The sequence below is a fragment of the Anas acuta genome, chromosome 1 (genome assembly GCF_963932015.1).
Source record: "Anas acuta chromosome 1, bAnaAcu1.1, whole genome shotgun sequence".
Classification (NCBI taxonomy): Eukaryota; Metazoa; Chordata; class Aves; order Anseriformes; family Anatidae; genus Anas; species Anas acuta.
In genome coordinates, this window is record NC_088979.1 from 61,555,842 (window position 1) to 61,576,213 (window position 20,372).

General features: G+C 38.3%; 1 protein-coding gene across 2 annotated transcripts in view; it reads right to left on the reverse strand.

Annotated features, from left to right (window-relative positions):
• MYO16 (myosin XVI) overlaps nucleotides 1–20,372 on the reverse strand; it is a 370,616-nt gene that overhangs the window by 250,670 nt on the left and 99,574 nt on the right. For both annotated transcript variants that reach the window (XM_068678649.1, XM_068678640.1), the window contains exons 3-4: nucleotides 6,238–6,308; nucleotides 2,139–2,282 (exon numbers count right to left, since the gene is read on the reverse strand). In XM_068678649.1, coding sequence (XP_068534750.1) covers nucleotides 2,139–2,282; nucleotides 6,238–6,308 — 215 coding nt within the window. The remainder of the gene's footprint in view (nucleotides 1–2,138; nucleotides 2,283–6,237; nucleotides 6,309–20,372) is intronic.

Below are 20,372 nucleotides of genomic sequence, written 5' to 3' on the forward strand. Positions count from 1 at the left end.
CAAGAGGCTGTAAAGGAAAACTTTCAAGGGTTACCTGTTCTGATTTCAAATAAAGGTTGAAACTTAGGAATTCTGAACTGAGATGAAAGAAGGGAAGGCATTACTAATTCTGAACTGAATACAATATATTATTTTTCATTTATTTGCTAATTTTGTACAGGATATGACTTACCGTGTTCTGTAAAATGAAGCATAAGTGCTAGAAGGAAGAAAAACTGTATTTCAGAAAGAAATCAAATGTAGCCAAGACAGCCTGAAACAATAGCTTTAAGGTGTAAATTACCAGATTAATCTCAGTGGTTGCTACTTCACATACTGATTGTAGAGTAACAGAATCATTTAGGCTGGAAAAGTTCTTTAAGATTGCCAAGTCTAACCATCCACTTAACACTACAAGTCCACACATTACCATGTCCCTAAGCACCACATCCATGTGTCTCTTAAATACCTCCAGGGATGGAAACTCCACCACCTCCCTGGGCTGCCTGTTCCAATGCCTTCCCGACATCCAATCTAAACTTACCCTGGAGCAACTTGAGGCCACTGCCTCAAGTCCTATCACTTGCAGCCTAAGACCAAGATCCTCCTCGCTGCTGCTTCTTTTCAGGTAGTTGTAGAAAGCAACGAGGTCTCTCCTCAACTTCCTCTTCTCTAGACTAAACTTTAGTTCCTTCAGTTGTTCCTCATATGTCTTGTTTTCTAGTCCTTTCATTAGTTTTGTTATTCTTCTCTGAACGTATTCCAGCAGCTCAATTTCCTTCTTTGTGGCAAAGAGGACCAAAGATTTCCTGAACAGCACTGCCGGCAAGTCAAGGCACTGGTGAAAGCTCAGAACTGGTGAGGTACCGATTGCAGACTTCCCCAGTACTTGAAAGTCATGGACATACTGGAGTTAGTCCTGCAAAAGGTCGCAAAGATGATGAAGGGACTGGAGCATCTGTCACACAAGGAGAGCCTGAGGAAACTGGGACTCTCCAGTCTTGAGAAGGGAAGACTCGGGGATATTATCAGTATGTATAAAAACTTGAGGGGGAGGTAGAGAAGATGGAGCCATTGGATTCTCAGTGGTGCTTAGTAAAAGGACAAGAGGTAATAGACACAAACCAAAATACAGGAAATTCTGTTTAAACCTAAGAAAAAATGTGGGTTTTGTTTTGTTTGTTTGTTTTTCTGTGCAGATGGTCAAACACAGGAGTGAGTTGCCTAGATTGGTGTCTTACTGGTCCTGGGCAAGCTACTGTAGCTGGCTCTCCTCTGAGCAGGAGGGTTGGACTAGACAATCGCCCAAAGTGATTCCATGAAAGCTATTATCAAGTATACAGTCTTTCAAAAACATTTCTCATTTAACTTTACCTGTAACATTGAAATACCATTATGAGTATACTAAGAAATGCTGATCTAATTGCAGTGACCTATTAAGAACACACAAATTTTTTAATTATGCAGATAGATTAGAAAACTAAGTCAGACTGTGGATTAAGCATTACTGCTTTAAAGGGCAATATAAAATGAACCAGGACAAACAGCTGCATTAATATCCTGAAGTCAAACTAAAGGTTGCAATCCTAGGAATGGAAGCACAACAAGAACAAAGCTGTTTTCTACAAAGGCTGAATGTCATATCTATTACTACATTTGGTATACTCTGCTTCAAAAAGTCAAAGTTGTTTAGATAAATATGAAATTGGCCTCTTTTTGATCATGTCCACAAACAGTTCTTTATGAATACTGAGTGTAATTGAGTGGATATTTGCTTTTAAGAAGGAGTTTTTGATAAGATTGTCTGCCAACTCAGCCCTTAACAGAAAGTGACAAGGAGAAGAGAAAAGAAATTATCTGAATATCCCATTTGGGACTGAGTGCTTATCAGAGATATAAGCTCCTGACTAGAGGGAGGAGATAGGGGAGACTTGACATGACATTCATAATGAATTCTTGTTAAAAACCTGAAAATATAGGCCTTGCTATACACCACCTAAAAATCCTGATCACCAAAATAATGTCAAGAGCATAACACATAAAATATATGCTTTCACTGACATGATTAGTAATATACTGCATTTACACAGCAGTTTCAGACTGCATGTTATATTCTGTCTCCTTTTCAAGCACACAACGCATTGGATTGCTTTACTTACTAGCAGCAGCAGCAGGACAATATCTGGATTATCACATGCACAGGCTACATGCATTGATGTCCAAAAATCCTCATCTTGATGATTTACATTTACTCCTCTGTCAATTAGAATTTCTGCAGCAAAGGCATTATCGTAGCGAGCACACTAGAAGAAAGAAAAACAGATTAGAGATGGTGTTTCACTGAGCATACAACTGAATTTATTACATACTTCTTTTTTTCTCTCCATTTGACATTTAAATTTAGCAGATGACACACAGTTAAACTGCTGTGTTTGTAGGGGACAACAGCTGATGAATCTATAGAAATAGTTCTGTGGAGACAACAAGTTCTATGTGTATGATTCAAAGAATCCCTTATTCCCTGTGAAAAAGTGTTAAATAAAATCTGCTGAAAGCTACAGCGAAGATGAGATTCCCTTTCAGTTCAGTACTGTCATTCCAAATCTGTGCACAGGCACTGAATGAACACATTGTGAGTGGTAGGGTGTAAGTATATGCACACCCACACACGCATATGTCCACAAATACACGAACTCCTGCCTTTTATGCAGATTGTAGCAGCAATACACGCCTCTCTGTACCCACTCCTGTCTCCAATCCACTAACTATAGCAATTCCTGTTCAAGCCTCTCTGACAGACACATACGCTACACACTATGAGTGTGTTTGGGGGCTGTGTAGGTATGTGTATGTGTGCAGGCGTGTGTGTTTGTACACTTTGTTTCATTTTGAGGATAGAGATCACTATTTTTAGCAGAGAAGAATAAATTGGCATAGCCACTGTTTTGAGCTTACTACTCTCATCACACCTCTGACCCCATGTGCTTGTGGATAATACTTCAAAGGACAACCAGAGCACCTAAGTTAACATCCTCAGTCTAGCCTTGCATATAATCTCAGTGACTCTTTAAGTAGGGATCCCTTCTCCTTCACCACTGGAGAGAGGCTACAGAGAGCCTAAGTTTCTATATTAGGTACTCAGACATTTTGAATACCAACTTTAATAACTATGCCTCATGCAATATTTAAGGCTGTGTAATATTTCCCTCTTCTGGAAACCACACATATATGCTAAGAGCACAAATATAGTGAAATTTACAGGCCATATGCAAGGGAGGGTGAAATAACTATGCTGTTATGTCTGTAACTCATGGGGAACCACACCAAGGCATCCTGTTTGCTCATCTGTATTAATCTGGCATGAAAGCCAGGACACTGGAGGAAAAGGGGAAGATGGAAATATGCCCAGCTGGATTCCACTGTGAAGTCAAGGCATAGCTGAGATACTCAGATGAACATGGGAATTGCATATACTTCTGGGTTCATGAATACAGACATAATATAGATACTTTAGAAGATGAAAATTAAACTCTAGGATGCTAACATCCAGTCCTGCATTAAGTGATTTTCACACATACTGACAAATTAAAAACAGAAATAAAATTCTGAAGTAATGTATTTCCTTTAGCTTGTAACTTAACTCTACAGATACTTTTGTTTCACTGCATCAATATCATTCATTGTATCAGCAGTAAAACCTAAATTGAGTCGTTCTATGTTCAACTTTTAACGAATCAGTGATAAGACATTTTATAACACAGATCAACATAATCTCATACCAATCACATTTTCAAGGCATTGTTAAGCAAATAAAAATAATTTTTAAAAATCCAGAGATCTTCTGTACAAAGCAATTCTCAGACATCGCTGAGCCATTTTGTGTATTATTAACAGATAAGAGCCTTTTGTACAGAGCCTTATGTTGCCAGTTTTAAAACAGCCTTAGATTTGTAGCAGCAATATAATTACTGCTGCCCCTCAATCCTTGCTTAATGGCAGTTGTGAAGCAATTGGGCAATATCCATCAAAGTTGCAGAAGAAAATTGGCACTCATATACTTAGTTTCTGGCGTGGGTTGGGCAATTGCCTGTGTGAATTGATATACCATTACTGAGCTTCCCACTGAATGCAACTCAGGTAAGAACTAACTTTTCTGGTACTTCTCCTCTCATGGATTCTAATGAACACCTTTGAAGATCCCATGGCCTACCTGAGATTTAAGCATATTGGAATACTGCCTACAGAGATAGCAACAGAATCCATATGAATCAGAATCCATTTTTTTTAGAAACATATCACATTCTGGAAGGTAAGACAAGTGGAAGAAGAAAAAGGAATTATATCATGAACCAGTTTTTAAGTGAAACATGCAGATAAATATATTTTCCATTCATTCTGGAGTAAAAACTTTTGTCCTATAAATGAAAAGAGTAAGCACTGATCAGGCTCCCCTTTAGAGAAAGTAACTTACATGGAAATATAGTGATAAAACTGGTACAAATAATAGATCTGAGTGAGGTTCAAAAATACATTAAAGATGTATGCACAATTACTATGTTGAGTTCTCACGGAAAAGTAAAATTCACTAATCTATTTTCCTGTATTATGACTCTCCCCTCCTACTATACTGCTCCCAATCAGGGTCAAAACCAGCTTTCACTGACATCAGGTTTGCTCTTGTCTCAGATAGGACTGTCATTTTCCTGTAAATGAATTCTGAGTACTTATAAGTAACACTGACTAAACTGGGGCAGCAGGTTACACACAGATCTCTACTGCGCTTTTCTTGCTGCAGGAAGCTTTCCATCCTTTTGAAGCACTTGTGCCTGTGAAGCAGCAGGCACCAGTGGAGAGACACTGAGCGTGCCAGTGTTACAGGTTGTGATGCAGATGATCAAGAAACCTGAAAAGTCACAGTTCACTAAAATCTGCAGTTTAAAAGTGCATAGCAGTTGAACTAGACAAAGGAACCTAAAATCCTTAAAGGATGCATCTTTCTTTCATTCTAAAATGTCAATAGGACACATCACATCAGCTACACTGAAGATATGGGTTGTCTCCTGGGGCTTTCAACACAGGATAAGATTTAGGATGTCTCAGTTTGGGAATCCTAAAGATAACATCTCGTATGGGCTGCATTTTTAGAGTGTGATTGAGAACCTTTTGCAGAAGGCAAAGAGTTGGAAGACAGAAAAGAGAACTTCTGTTGTCTCTGTTTCACCTCATTATTACACCTATCTACACCTCTGTTTCCCAAAATCTTTGTAAGCAGCACAGCCACAGAAGATGAAGAGCACAGATTCATTACACAAGGAAAATGCTGTATCTTGCAAGAGTATGGCTGCAGGTATGCTGTACCCCAGTAACATTACAGGATCCGTTTTCATCAAGAAAATGTTTTATTTTGTGTACATACTATGAGAAACTTAATCCAATGGATCTAAAATGAAACACTCTGCCAGCAAACTTTTAAGTAGATGCTCTTTTATGCCCTTGTATTTCTGAAGTCAAATTTATTTCAGCAGCATTGTGAAACAAAGTTGAATTCAAATATCTTAAAATAGTTACACATTGTAAAGAAAGCACATCTGCAATTGAAGCTCCACAGACCAAAGTAAAGTATAATCAGACTTAAGATCCTACTTATGATGAGTTTTGACATTGGCTTCAGCAAAGCTGAAATTTTACCCCTACAGTCTTGTCTGTCTGGCAGTCCTTCTCCCACATGCCCTTACATGTTGCTTCTCTTTTGGTTATTGCACACAGTTTTCCTTCTATCATCTTCTCTTTTCTACTTAACCCAAGTGGCTAGGCAAAAAAATGATAAACTAAATGCTGACAATCTGTTCAATATCTATGTGTAGAAAATTGGAACAAGAAAATATGCACAGAAACAAAAGGAAAATGTCACATCACAGTGTTTTTCGTATAGGATCTGTGAATCTTTGAACCATATAATTCCATATTCAGAATCCAGCAGTATTTCCTTTGTTCTTATTTACTGTGCAGATAATTTGTAAATAAAATGTTTAATTCTACACTGTTAGTTACCATTCATATGACATGTTCCATCCTTTCATAAGCAATTTGAAAATGACCACTTATTTCACAGGCATAGCTGGATGCCATCGTAATGACTGTGGGGGACAGTGTAGATAAAACATTGCTAAGCCTTTCTTGTTAATATGTCCAATCTGCTACTCTGTATCCCACCATATTTATCCACGGTTACTAACACTAATCTTCCATCACTCTTACCAGATGGAGCAAGGAGCCTCCTGAGGAAACAAGCATGTGAGGATCAGCACCATCCTTCAACAGTCGTAACACTGAAATATCAAAGAAAAGAGGAACAAGAATTAATGCAGCAATGGAGCCAATTCTGAGCTGTTAATAGCCTGATTCTTCATCATCTTCATTAACAGATTTAATAATATATGCAAACCTCTGAGATAACATTTGCAAAACTATCATGTCAGCATTTCCCATCTCATCTATTTTAACGACTAGGCCTGGAAGCAAAGGACCTTTGATAACGACGTTAAATATGAACAGTATCAAGGACTTCTCAAGAGGCCAGATGAGCGTGTTAGTTCTATACATAGGAGAGGGGAGGGGCAAGACCCTCTCTCAAGGTCAAAATCACCTCGGGAGCAAAATCACAGTCAACTGGTTTTATTTGACTTTGCAGAGCTCCCATGGGACCTGCTGGCTTTTTCAGTAAATAATTGAAAATAGCGTTCACAACTTATATCACTCAAAATTAATCATCATACCATAGCTAAATGATCTGCACTCAATTTAACCTTTACAGTGCATTGTCAGATCACCGACACAGCATAATTCTTAAAATGATATTCAGAGCCTAACTCCTCTCCCATTTACACGTATCAGCCTCCCTTTTGAAATGAAAACACGCTTATAAATGCAAGGGAAAAAAAAAAAAAAAACAACCCTGCATGTTAATGCTCACTCAAGTGTGAAAATTCAGCACTTTTCCCCAATAGTCTTTATTGCCTTTATAACCTTTTCACTTGCAATTAAAGCATTTACTAACTCATGCTACTGGTGCTCATTCCTGGAGCAGGATGGTGCTGTGACACTGCCAGACGTTATTAGGGGAACTCACCCCTGCACTGCAACCCTTTCTTCACTAAACTCGTATGAAAAGCCCTTCTAAAAGGCCTCCATCTAGGAGAGTAACTGCTTATAATGTTCACTTTATAGGAATAGAGCTCATTCTGCCCCCATCATCTGGAAATCCTGTTTTAAATTCCTTTTTAAAAGTCCTGGATGGAGTTGTGCAAAGGTCTGCAAAGCACTGAGCATCCCAGAACTCTGAGCTACTGCAACCTCTTGATGATCATCAACTGGTCTCAAGGCTGTCCTCCTAACTTCTGTCAAGAGAAAAATATTCACCACTTCTTCCTTATCCAGGCATTTTTGTGTGTGTTTTCTTTCTCTGGAGAATATCTTCTAACTCCATTTTCGCTGTACATTTAAATTTCTTACTGCATTCAAACATTCACCTGACCTACTTGAAAGGGTCATTTTTCTTTTCTTTTATTGCCAATTTGCATAAGCAATGTCTTCTGAAAAGGATGAATTATTTTTGATCAGGTGTCCTAGAAATATTCTGGACAAGAAAGAAAAATTGCCAAATGGTCGAAAGCCTGTAAAATTGAAGTGAAAACAGACAAGGGAAGACTTGGCTTCATCATTACTAACTGCTTCACACATAGTAAACACAGTGGTATATTGGGCAAATATTTATACTAGCTATACAAATCCATTTAATCATCTGCTCATGTTTAAACTTTGAAAATCAAACATCAATCCAAACCACTGTACAAATTCACACTTTACAAATACCTCTGTGGTATCTATATCACCTCACCCAAGTTTTCATTTCAGTTTATTTATATGACTCTGAAAGACTTTATGTTCTGGCAAATGCCACTTTGAAAGCTAACTACAATTAGAAGCCACCATTGTCTCCAGCTTGTCCGTTAAAAGTAGAAGTGGAACAGTAAGTAACCTGGAATAAATGAACAGTACAACAACTGCCAAGAGAGATGAAAAGCACCAAAGGAGAGAGGGAGGGTGGAGAAATATTTACAAATTTTCATAACCTCGAGAAAAATGAATGAATGACAAAAAGCAATGGATTTTTCTACTCTCAGACACAGAAATTCAATACTAAAGTACACAATTGTCCTCATCCAGACAGAGTCCATTAAAAATAATCTTCAAAACTAAGTTCCTTCCTTCTTTTGCCTAAATTGCTGACCACATAAGGAGATGCTTCTTCTACCTCAGGATTAAGGATTTAAGACCTTCTTTGGAATCCTCCCTCCTTAAATAGGTGTGCAACTATATCATCTGCAGGAGTCGGTATTTTCAGTGTTCATGTGCTATTAACATTTCTTTAGCAAGCTAGAAAATACAAATTCCATATCACAAAGCATTTCTTAAGGCCCCAAATGTAATTTCTTTCTGCCAATCTGATCAGGATTTCATCTGAACAAATTAATACTCATTCTCCTTCCTCTGTCCCTCCTTTTCAGCAGGGAAAAGATAAATTCCACCCATTTTAGTTTCTTAACCCCTTAATAGCAGTGGTTTTGTGTAGCATTCTTTCTAATGGGCTCTGTGTGTAGGTTAGAAATGTGAACTATGGCTTGGTTCCACCCACAGAGATATGGAAATTAAGGCAGATAGTCCTCAAAGGTGTGATTTGCAGGAATTATTAAACTACTGAAATTCTGCTCTCAAGGAGACTTTAACTGATGACTTCGGTGGGAGTGCATCATTCACTGAAAATAGCACTTATAAGGTATAGTCTCATGTGGGGAAGGTCTGGTCTCCACTGCATTGACAGCTCTTCCCACCTATGCAGCTGCATACTCAACTGCAACAGTATTTTTAAGTCTTTTTTTTTTTTTTTTTTTTTTTTGTGCTGATGTGCTCCATCAGCACATGTACAGAGGATACAAATGCATAAATCAGGTAGAGGCAGAGAAAGCACACTGCATTTTGGTAGCAGCACACTCTTATATTGGCTAAGGGTGATAACAAAAATGTATTTTTAGTCTGTGTTTTCGCAACATGTGATGAGCTGAATAAAGAGACAACCAAAAGGCCTTGTTCCCTTCCCCCATTCACAAAAAAACATATGCATCATTTACCTCTGCCTACGTCTGCCTCTGGGAACTGGCTCAAAAGGCAGAAAATGATTCCAGCAAAAATAAAGTTCAAAATTTCTTGTTGGGTCATTGAGATTAAATCACTCATTAAAAGTTTGGGGAGCACCAAAAATGTTCTTTGGGTAGGTCTCTCTAAGCAAATACAGAGGATGAAGACCTTTCCTGTTTGGCAGGAGCAGGGCACACAAGAAGGTCAGAGGATTGGGAAACTGCATCTCTAAAAATATTACACATGAATTTCATTTGTAGCCTAAAATAGTAACTAAGTGACACAAAAACAATTTGGCTACTTGTGTATAAAAAAAAATATGGACAATTTATTGATTCTCTTCCCTCCATAAAGCCACCAAAGACTTCGTTCTTGTAGAACATCTTCCATGCAAAAGGAAATAAAACCTTTCCAGACCCACTCAGCAATACCTTGCTGTTGAAATCAAAAAATGACAGACCTTTTCTAGATCTGAGATTGAAATTCATAATAATTACAATTCATAATAATCTTTGCTTTGCTTTCCCTCCCAGAAAAATAAATAAAAAGATTACATCACAAAGAATTGACACATAAACTGCAAGCTTGAAGTAGAATATTAAATAATTATGACCATAAACAAATCATCAAGTCATATAAAAAAAAATCAGGGTAAGTGGATAAAAGCCCTCTTCTCAGTTTTCTTTGTCTGACTTATTTTCCCACATTATTAAATGTAGTTTTATCAGTGCTTCAGGAAATTCACATCACAAAGATTGCCAGGGCAGGATACGCAAACTCTTCTTTCAACTGGGCAACAGTCTTTGTTTTGAATTAGGATTATGTGCTATGTCCCTCTGCATATAACACAAGTAAAAAACATTCCTCTTTCCTTGATTTTTTTTTCCTTGAATTTACCCCCCATCCTGAAAAACACAATAAAAAAGCAATCAAAGAAAATGTCACAAACAACATTCCCCTCCCTGGCATGCAATTCACTTAGATCATTCACTGAAGACTCTACAAGCCAAAAGGAAAATCTTCACTTTATGTTCAATTTTTCCTTTTGATAGAACTACTCTAGTTACTGCTAGTAAGTTTTGATAAATTGCCCTAATGAGGACAAAAAGACACACACAGACATGCACACAGCTAAATTCCAGAAATGCTATATCTCTCTTAATTAGTGCAATTTTTAAGGTAGTTTCCAAGGGATTTCTTTTAAAACTTGTTTAATCTTTCATGGAAGAGAAGTCCTTAGACCAGATGAGGAGACTGAAAATGGGCATTAACACGAAAAGCTGACAGTTACTTGAAAAAATAAAAATAAAATGAGAGTAAAATTTACAGGAAACTCTCAAGCACTTCCTTTGTGTGTCTAAAGAGGTCCATCCATTCCTCCAACATCTTTCAGATTTGACATGCAAAATTATCAGCTACTTGTAGTAGAACTAATACAATCTTTCACAAACCATACTATTTAATAAAGAAAAAATAAAGAAAGCACTGAAGTGATAAAGTCAGTCTCTCTGTGGTAAAAAAAAAAAAAAAAAAAAAAAAGGGTAGCTTTTTACATACGCTTTATGCTACAACTGTAACTGGATGACTCCAATGAGCTGAACAGCTTTCCACAATTCATTGACTGAATTACGACTTACTGTGTAGCCCTATAGTCTAGTAAAGACAGCATTGCCGTGCCTGTTACCAGCCACAAGCCTCGTACTAGCTTTGCACATGGGACTTTGTCTGGGCTTGGCTTGGCTTGTTTGGAGAGTTGTTCTAGCTTTTTGAGCTGTTACAGCAATTGGCTAATGACCAGTGACAACTAGTCAATGTCCTAGTTTTAACTTTGAAGACCTGTGCCATGCAGGGTGTAGTGTTAATAATATTGATATATATGATAATAGTACTTATGCTGTGCTATGTCTAATAGCACCTAGCTGTTCTACCACGTAAAACAGTCTGTGACCTTACGTGCTAGAGACTACAGGAATACAGGTCTGAAGTGACAGCAGAGCCTTGCAGATGATTTCTGACAACCCAGGACTATCAACAGATCACCAGTGGTCACCTGCTGATGGAAACGCAAACTTCAGAGCTAGGCAAACCCAGTTTTATTTGTAACAGAAAAGACAAAAAAATGTCCAATATATATAAAACTTATAATTGGCCTTTTGCTGTGTATTGCTATATATTCAATAGAGTACCAGTAGATGTTTCTAACTGTTGTTCCTCTGGGAGTAGCAGCTAGATAGTGTGACCTTTGTTAACATTTGCTTCTGTTCTCTTCAGTTTAGCAGGGATTACTCTAGCTGGAAGGCTTTACTTGTTCATTATGTGAGGAATTGTGGCTTACTTTAGAAGCCTAAGACCATGCTGTTGCTCAAATGGATTATTCTACTCTCCTCCTGCCTCAGGCTGCACGTTTCTGCCACCTCCCTTGTGCTGGCACAAGATAAAGATTAGTTTTCAACTAGACCAACTATCTGGGGATGTAGCAATGGCTACAAACAGGCAGAATGGCACAGCCACCACTTTCAGCAACAGCTGAAAGCCGTTCTTGCATACGCTGACCATGAACCCATGCAACTGGACAACAGAAGTGATGCTGAACCACAAAGAATAGAATACTTCTGTTGTCAGTTAAGGAAGGGCCATATATTGCCCTTTACTCACTCCATAATCAGACTGCTTGTCCAATACTCGTATCTTAAACTCTGTATGCCACCTTCACGCCTCTGTAGCACACCTCTCTCATTCCAGTCACACTGTATTTTCAGCTTGTACCAAAGGTAGCTTTGAGAAACCTGTTGGATGACTCAGCTGCATAAGAGATTAACTGATGAACACCAATCTCTGGTATGTTATTCTTAATCAGAACAGCAAATGAAATCAAGCAAGATCACAGAATCACAGAATCACAGAATTTCTAGGTTGGAAGAAACCTCAAGATCATCGAGTCCAACTTCTGACCTAACACTAACAGTCCCCACTAAACCATATCCCTAAGCTCTACATCTAAACATCATCTTTTTAAACATCTACATCATCTTTTAAAGACCTCCAGGGATGGTGACTCCACCACTTCCCTGGGCAGCTTGTTCCAATGTCTAACAACCCTTTCAGTAAAGAAGTTCTTCCTAACATCCAACCTAAAACTCCCCTGGTGCAACTTTAGCCCATTCCCCCTCGTCCTGTCACCAGGCACATGGGAGAACAGACCAACCCCCACCTCGCTACAGCCTCCTTTAAGGTATCTGTAGAGAGCAATATGGTTGCCCCTGATGTCACCATTTTATGGTGAATGCATTCTTGCATTCAACAACACTTCCTTTTACCATCGTAAGGTAAAAACAAAAATTTAAAATTCAATTATTTGTAGATTTAATCATTCTTTTAATTCTGCTTGTTTGCCAAACAAATACACTTACAGTAGCAATACTTTTACTACATAACTAGTGAGACAGCTGATGCTTTCAAAGCAAGCCCTACCCATTGGGATACAATGCTTATTCAGAGAAGTCATGCCCTTAATGTGCTTTTCAAACCACTGATTCATAATCCTACTGCTTTTTCCACTCTTAAAATATTTCCAGTAATCACTGGCAACATCTGTCAAAATTGTTCAAACCTCATTGTACTTCTCATTTTCTGAAGAACCCTTGCAACTCAATTCCCACCTTTGCTACATGAAAACAGATTATAAAGGAAATACACACACCATTTGGACAACTAAGTGTTACCCCATTCACAGAATGCAGAAATGAAGGGAGGAAAAAGACATTTTCCACAGTGGCTGAATTTGAGAGCCTTAGTCTTATCCAACCTATTATCTTCCTCTGTTTAAACACAGCATTGATGAGGATGGGGCTGATGCTTCCATCCTCCCTGGCAGGCTCTTTGTAATTTATAATTTTTTTCAGACAGCCAGGAATCTGATTACCACGGCCCCAAAGCAACATAACCATTGATTCTTTGTTGAACTTAAAAGCATGATGTGAATTGTCAGGCTGATCCAAGAGCTCCATTCAACAGAGCATTATCTTTAAAAGGAAGAAACCAAAACACCAATGAAAGACTGACAAAAGTAGTCCTACATCCTCAGATGACCTCTCTCCCAGCTTTAATGTTAGGCCCATATCAAAACGCGTCAGATTTTTCCCATGCTTAGTTACTGGAGAAATCAATCAGCCCCCAAGCTTGGGTGCAGTTCAGCACCTCAATCACTGCACTATGGGAATGAACTGTAAGCAGCAGAGGTAACCACATGACAAGACAGCTCCCTTCCTTTCTTCACCATAATTCCACCAGGACTTGTACCCTCAACTACTATATGTCCATGCCTAGGTGTCCAGCAATGCTAACAGCTTCCTACTAACACAAGTCACTCTGGAGGTCAAGGACACATCCCTCCTGTTATCTGAGGTACCTTGAACTGGAAAACCACATAAAAATAACAGCTTTGTCTCTTGGCCCCCAGACACCAAGTCAAATTCAAATGAGATCCATGAGGAGTTCCCTCAGTGGGACAGATATTTCTGTTGCAATAGACATAGCCAGAATAATTCATCTTTACACTCTACCATTATTTAGTAACTGCTAACTTGGAAACTTCAGACAAACTCCCCCTCTTTCATTTCATTTTGTCTATGCAAAATTTAATGCGGCTTGTGCCTCCACTGGAAAATATTAAGGACAGAAATCAAATGGCATAAAAAATCTAGTGGGTGCTCAAGCACAGTAATACAAATTAATCTCCTAGGGCAACAGTCAAATATGACATGCTGTGAGTTAAGTGGTAGAATGGCAGGCAAAGCATCTCTTCTGAAAAGACAGATACTCACATGGAAGAGCAGTGTGGACTCTGAGATCATTTCAGAGGAACAAGATTTAAAAACAAGTGGGTCGCACTACCTAACATCTACATGTGATTTCTTCTCTCTCTCAGTTCCCCTTTTTTGGAAGATATTTACTCCTAAAGTCTTGGTTTTTTTCTTCTTTTTTTTTTTCTTTTTTTTCTTCACAATATTCAACTCCTTCCTGCTTCATAGTTACACTTTCAAATTCAAAATTCAAATACATCATTTACATACAAGAACTTGTGTAGACAATATCTATGTTTATGCCCACAGTGAGAAGGAAAAACAGTGATTACGGTAATTTAAAGACTGGAAGTAGCCGCTCACTTGCACAGCTCAAAGATATTTCTGTAAGGGGACACACTCCAGAGTACTATGTAATGGAGGTCATCCCTTGTTTTGCCTCTATTTTTGAATTAACTCTTCCAGAGCTAGAGGTCTGGAAAGGTCACAAGGGGCAAACTGCTGTGGTAAGGTCTCACTTGTTTGTAAAGCTGTGATTTTACCTCAGTGTAACTAAAACTTCTGTATGCATTACAGAGCTGTTGCTAAAATGATTCACATCCCCTCACAAAATAACACATGCTTAGCTAAAAATATTGCTTCTATCATCATAGCTGATAGCACAGTAGGGTTTTTGCCAGCATAGCTATTTCCCAGGTCAGAACAGCTGTGTCATCAAAAGCTGGTAGCACAGACCTGAACAAATTCTGAATTTCTATTAGTGAGGTAAAGTTACAATAAAAACAAAGCTGTAAAAAAAAAAGAAAATTAACCTTAGGGGAAAGTAGTTGATCACATAGTAAACTTAAATAAGACTCTTTACAAAGTTTTCACTTCAAACTACCTATTGTGAATTATGTATTTCAAAGTAAAATAAATAAATAAATAACATAATATATTAGCACTTCTTATCTCCTGCATTCTATATACATATTTTATCTGTGTTCTATGTGTAGGTTTTTCTCCTGAGAAAGGTGACTAAAAAAAAACATCAAGAACATCATCAACATGCTAAAGTCAGTTATTACAAGCGCTTACAGCCTACTGGATGTACCTGAGAAATACCTGTCAATTTAAAAGCTTATAAAAGTACTGGTGTAATTTTTAGACCAACTCTTCTCCTACCGAGATACCCAATTGTACAATGTTTGCAGACTTGAATAAAAGTTTCAGATCCTTACAATATTTTACTAAATATGCTAAATTTATTTCAGACTTTTCAAGTTTCCAATTATATGGTCATTAAAAGCAAAATGTTAAAACACACATCAGCAAAATAACTCATTCTGTGGGCAGTAGCTTTGAAAACCATTGCCATTGTATGCTTTTCCCTAATGTAACAGTGAAAGTTGAAGAATTTGCATACAACACAAATTTTCTGCTGAATAAACTGTATGCTGCTGCTGTTTCACCCATCATTTATGTTGATCCTACACCAGCATTACTTAATTGGCATAAATCAAATTACCCCTGACCTGCATTCCATATGAAGTGAGACTCAGTCCCTCTTTTAACTCTCATACCATGCAGAGCAAGTTTATGCCAGCTGGTTTAGAAGCAGTGTAAGCAAGTCATTACGATTCCTATTAGAGATCTTCAAGGATAACAGTCTATTATCCTGCTTAGCAGCTGCTAAATGGTGCTAATTACCAGCTGTGGACCACTGGCTGTTAGATTCTGTATGTATATAGTGGAATTACCAGGGTGTGCAAAAGGAAGCAAACTTAAACCAGAACAAACTTGGGACATTAGCAAGCTATACATTAATCCAAAACAGTCACATGTGTGGCATGTGAACAACCAGCTATGATGGAAATGCCGGGTTCCAGGAATATCTCACCACTTGACATACTTTCCTTAGGCACCCCTTTTCCCAGGATATAGCCTGGGACAGCATACGTCATCGAAATGAGTTGCTTCACTTCTGTTGGTCTCTCCATTGATGCCCTCCTGCCTCTGACCCTGTGTAGCAGTGGGGCATGTCCCTCTGCCATGAGCTGGAAGGAGGGCTTAAGCTAGCTGAAGGCTAACCTTAGGAAAGGTGGTTTCCAGCTGGTTTAGCTCCCTGAACTGGCTCACATCAAGATGAGCTTAAAGGAAGGAACACAAAAGGACAGGACAGAACCAGAGGACAGAAAGGAGAGCAACCTGTGATAACCTCAATTTTACTTTAATTTTAATCAGTTAGAAACGTACTTTGCAAGTGTCACTTAGTATCACCTGTGATGCCAGTAAATAGCTAACTCTGTTTTGTGTGAAAGAGATAAAATATGCACTTTGAGAAAAGGGCAAGATGACCCGGGTCTTTTAGGTGTCTCCAAGTTAATCATGAAAAATTATTAACTGAGGAACTGCTAATCAGGAAGACCATTGTGTTGACATTCTCAAGGGAAACGTGCTCGTGAATATGTCAGTAACCAATGCAACGTGAATAGTTGCCTGAAGAACAAAGATTAGGCATATTCTAATGTGATCCTCATGATAATAGTGAAAAATCATGCCCCTAGGTTGGGAGACCTAGGGACCCCTTCCTCTCTGATGATGAGCAGAGTGATTGTGTCATGTCAGCAGTGTGCTAATTAGCTAACCAATCTGAGGCGAGGGGACTGTACAAACGTGAATGTATTGATAAGGCACTGTATAAAGAGTAGTGTGGAAGGTCCTAAAGGTACCAGTTTTATGGGAAACCACCTGGTACCTAGGCTGCGCAACTCTGAAATAAACAATATCTCAACCTAGCAGGTGGATCGCACACCGGGTAATGAATCCAAACTCTTTATCAGACTACATATATATCTGTAGGCTACTCTCAAAGTTATGTCACAGTGCCTCCAAGATGCTTACATATTCCATTTCCTTTCTTTGCATCCACAAATCAGCTGTGACAACAGGGAGGTCACTCAGTTCAGACAGTTGAAACCGAACATAACTGTTGATTTTGGGGGATGGTACACTCTTCTGGATCAGTTTGCTCAATTGGTTTCCTCTGCAGTCACACTAACTGATACAAAGAGCATGCAACAAGAGCTCTGGTAGGAATGGGATCAAAAAATATGAATGAAAATTTCTGAATCAGAAATATAAACACATAGTACTGGCATAGAGGTATACCAGCATAAGCAAAACATTTTATTTATATCATTTGATTCACTATTGAGAAATGCACTGAACTCAGAGAACAACTCCCTACTGATGTAACTACACCCCTGTGGGAGTGAGCAGCACAATTTAATTCAAACAGTGTGACTGGAATGATACAATTTTTATTTGTTTTTTTTTTACACAAATTATGACACAGGAAGCCACTACAGGGTGTAGTCAACACAATATTTCCCTGAACTTGCAATATACAGGCAACTATACCTGAGGATGTTTACGTAAACAAAAATACACAACAGATGAATTTTAAAAGGCATCATTTGAAGTGTTCCAAATAAGGAATACTGTGTATCATTTGGCAGACATCATTCTTGGCAAAAAAATTTTCTCCATCATCTAAATCCAATCTATATTTTTCTTTTATTTATAGCTATCTCGTTGTATTTACCAACTCTAACCTAATTCCTCCCCAAATTTGGTGTTTATATCTTGCAGATAGCTTGTAGATTAATATGGCTATAAACTGATTCCCCTGAAGATCATCTGTGTTCTAACTTTCATTAAGTAGGTGTTGGAAAAAGCCAACTAGATCATTGTGTACTGTCATTAACAATGCTTGCAGTCATCATTTGAGATAGCTCTCACATTTCTGCCCACAAATTCCATCTATCAGCCTAGTTCTTCTTTGTTTCTTTTTCCTCTCCAAACTTTCCACTCTCTTTCAAACCATTTTCAGTGATAGAATGCCAACTCATGAAGATGTTTCTATGAGAGTACGCCTGAAGTCAATTCCTGCACCCCAAAATCAATACCACACTCCTTACTGCTACTTTTCACTTAAAGAATTTATACCCAGTTTGAATAACAACATTGCATGTTGCATGCTATACCCCATCAGTCCAGGCCCTCAACATCAGCCCTGGGGCCATCAGCCCCTGCCCCAGCAAGGCCCCACCAAGGCCAGGCTCCAACTCCACAGAGCCCAGCCCTGCCTGGCCATGAGACCCAAGAGCTGGGTCCAGCCTCAGGCCCAATTCCCAGCCTGTCTCCATCCCCAGGGAGGTGCCCCATGACTGTGCTGTTCCTGGCTGGGGTGGTGGGACAGGCCTTTGTGCCAGGCCCTGCCCTGCCAGCCCAGGTAGTTCTCCATGTTCCCACTGCCCCAGACCACGTGGAACTGCTGGGCCTCACAGTGCCCTTATAGCATTTACATATATCTCATTAAATTCAAACTGCCACCTCCAGAAAAGATTTCCAATCCCACCCAAACTTGATGACAAACTTCCATAGGTTTCATGGAAGCAAAATCACATCCCTGCTCCTTTACATTTGCACTTTCAATGTCCACATAATCAAATTTTTCTGATCTTCTAATTTTTTTTACTGTTTTCTTCTTTGTCCTTATTACCTATATACGTCATTTTTGGCACATTACAATTTATGTGCTGTGAAATATTGTCTGATTGAGGTACAGTTTCCTGTAGGGCAAATTTCAATCTATATTTTTCTATCTAAATCTCTCTCTTTCAAATTTCAGTCTATCACTTTCAGTCTATTGATACCAGTATCCTTTTTTAGACATCTCAGAGATAGTCTAGAAATGTGAAGTTCCTTGAATAATACTGTTCTAGAGATATAGTCACTCTCCTCATAATATTTACAGAGTTTTTAAATGGAGAGAAGTTGAATGTTGGCATATATATGCCACACTATTTTTATTTTTCAGTAACATCAGCATTCAATCACAGTCCTATACAATTTACCAAAACAACTGAGAGCATCATACAACTTTTTAGTAGTTCTTTTCAGCTTTACCCTCACCTCTCAATTTAGTTTCCATTAGATGTGCAAAGCCCAACAACTCCTTGCACATAGGAACAGCATGAGACATGACCTCCTGTAGAAAATGGAAATGATGTAACATCTGATGTAATAACTTGTATCATTCTGAATAAATGTACTTACAGGATTCTTAGGGAGAAGTTTAAAAACAAAAATCCAATGTTCATTCCATATAGGAACTGAGTGAAGTTCAGATGGCAATTACTAAAAGGCATACTGTGACAGCTGGTGCCCTCTTATAGGATGTCTCCTTAGTAGACTACAAAACAAAGCAGCAGTTCAAATTTCACACAGATGCTTCCAGCTTTAAAACTGCAAGTCATATTTTCCATACTCTCAATGAGTAAATGTGGAAGTCTAGAAAAACCTACCACTATGTGCCAACAATAGTAGTGATTTCTAAAATCTGGAGCAGAGACCGAGCACAATGATTCAGTGCTGCAGCTGTCATGCTTGCCTTTTGAATCTGAATGTAATCAAAATCCGTAACAGTGCATGGTGTGAGAAATTACCTCCCGAAACCATCTCGTTGTTTCCCACGTAAAGTCACAATATATCACGTACAGTCTACAATATAGTATAGAACCATTGGTAAGGAACAAGGTAAGGCAGCATGTAGCCTTAGGTTGACTGTGAATTCTAACTTGAACTGTTTACATATGCTTAAAATCATTGCTTAAATCAGGGCATTTAGAAATATCACCAATTTCATCTTAACTACTCACTTTCCCACCTCCATTCTTGGATGAAATTCACATAGAAAAACAAGCTAAATTACTCATTCCCTTAGATGCATTGATTGTACTCTTGCAAGCTTCAGTTCCTCCACTGTAATAACCTGTTACTGTGATGGCTACAAATAACAATAATCAAGAAAAATCAGTTGTCTTTTCATTATGCCTTATAACCCTTTTATTCTTTTCTCTCATAGTTACAAAGCTTGTTCACTTTCAACTTGAAGTGCAAAAGGTTTTAACAGCTAAAGCCCTGTACACCGAGTTAAGATGATACCTCAGTGTACTGAGAAAAAAGAATTCTCCAATTCATGTGTCAGAGAATAGAAAGATGACCGAAATAATAAGTAGTATATATACTTTGTGTTCAGAATTTTTATTGGGTAAGGAAACCACTACATGCTGTACAGGTAAACCTGGCACTACCTATAATATATTTGTGTTTGACCACAAAAGGTACTGCAATTCAGACAAAAGATCTGAGTAACAGAAAAAGCTCAAAGAGACAGGGCTTAGCAATGTGTTTTTTTTTGTTTGTTTTTGTTTTTTTTTTGTAACTATTATTATCATCATTACTCTTTTGCATTAAGTGATTCTGGCTGTATTCATTTTGTTATACCTTCAGAGCTTCTCAGGGAAGCAACTCCACTATTTCCCAAAATCTCCAAAGAAATTGCACTTG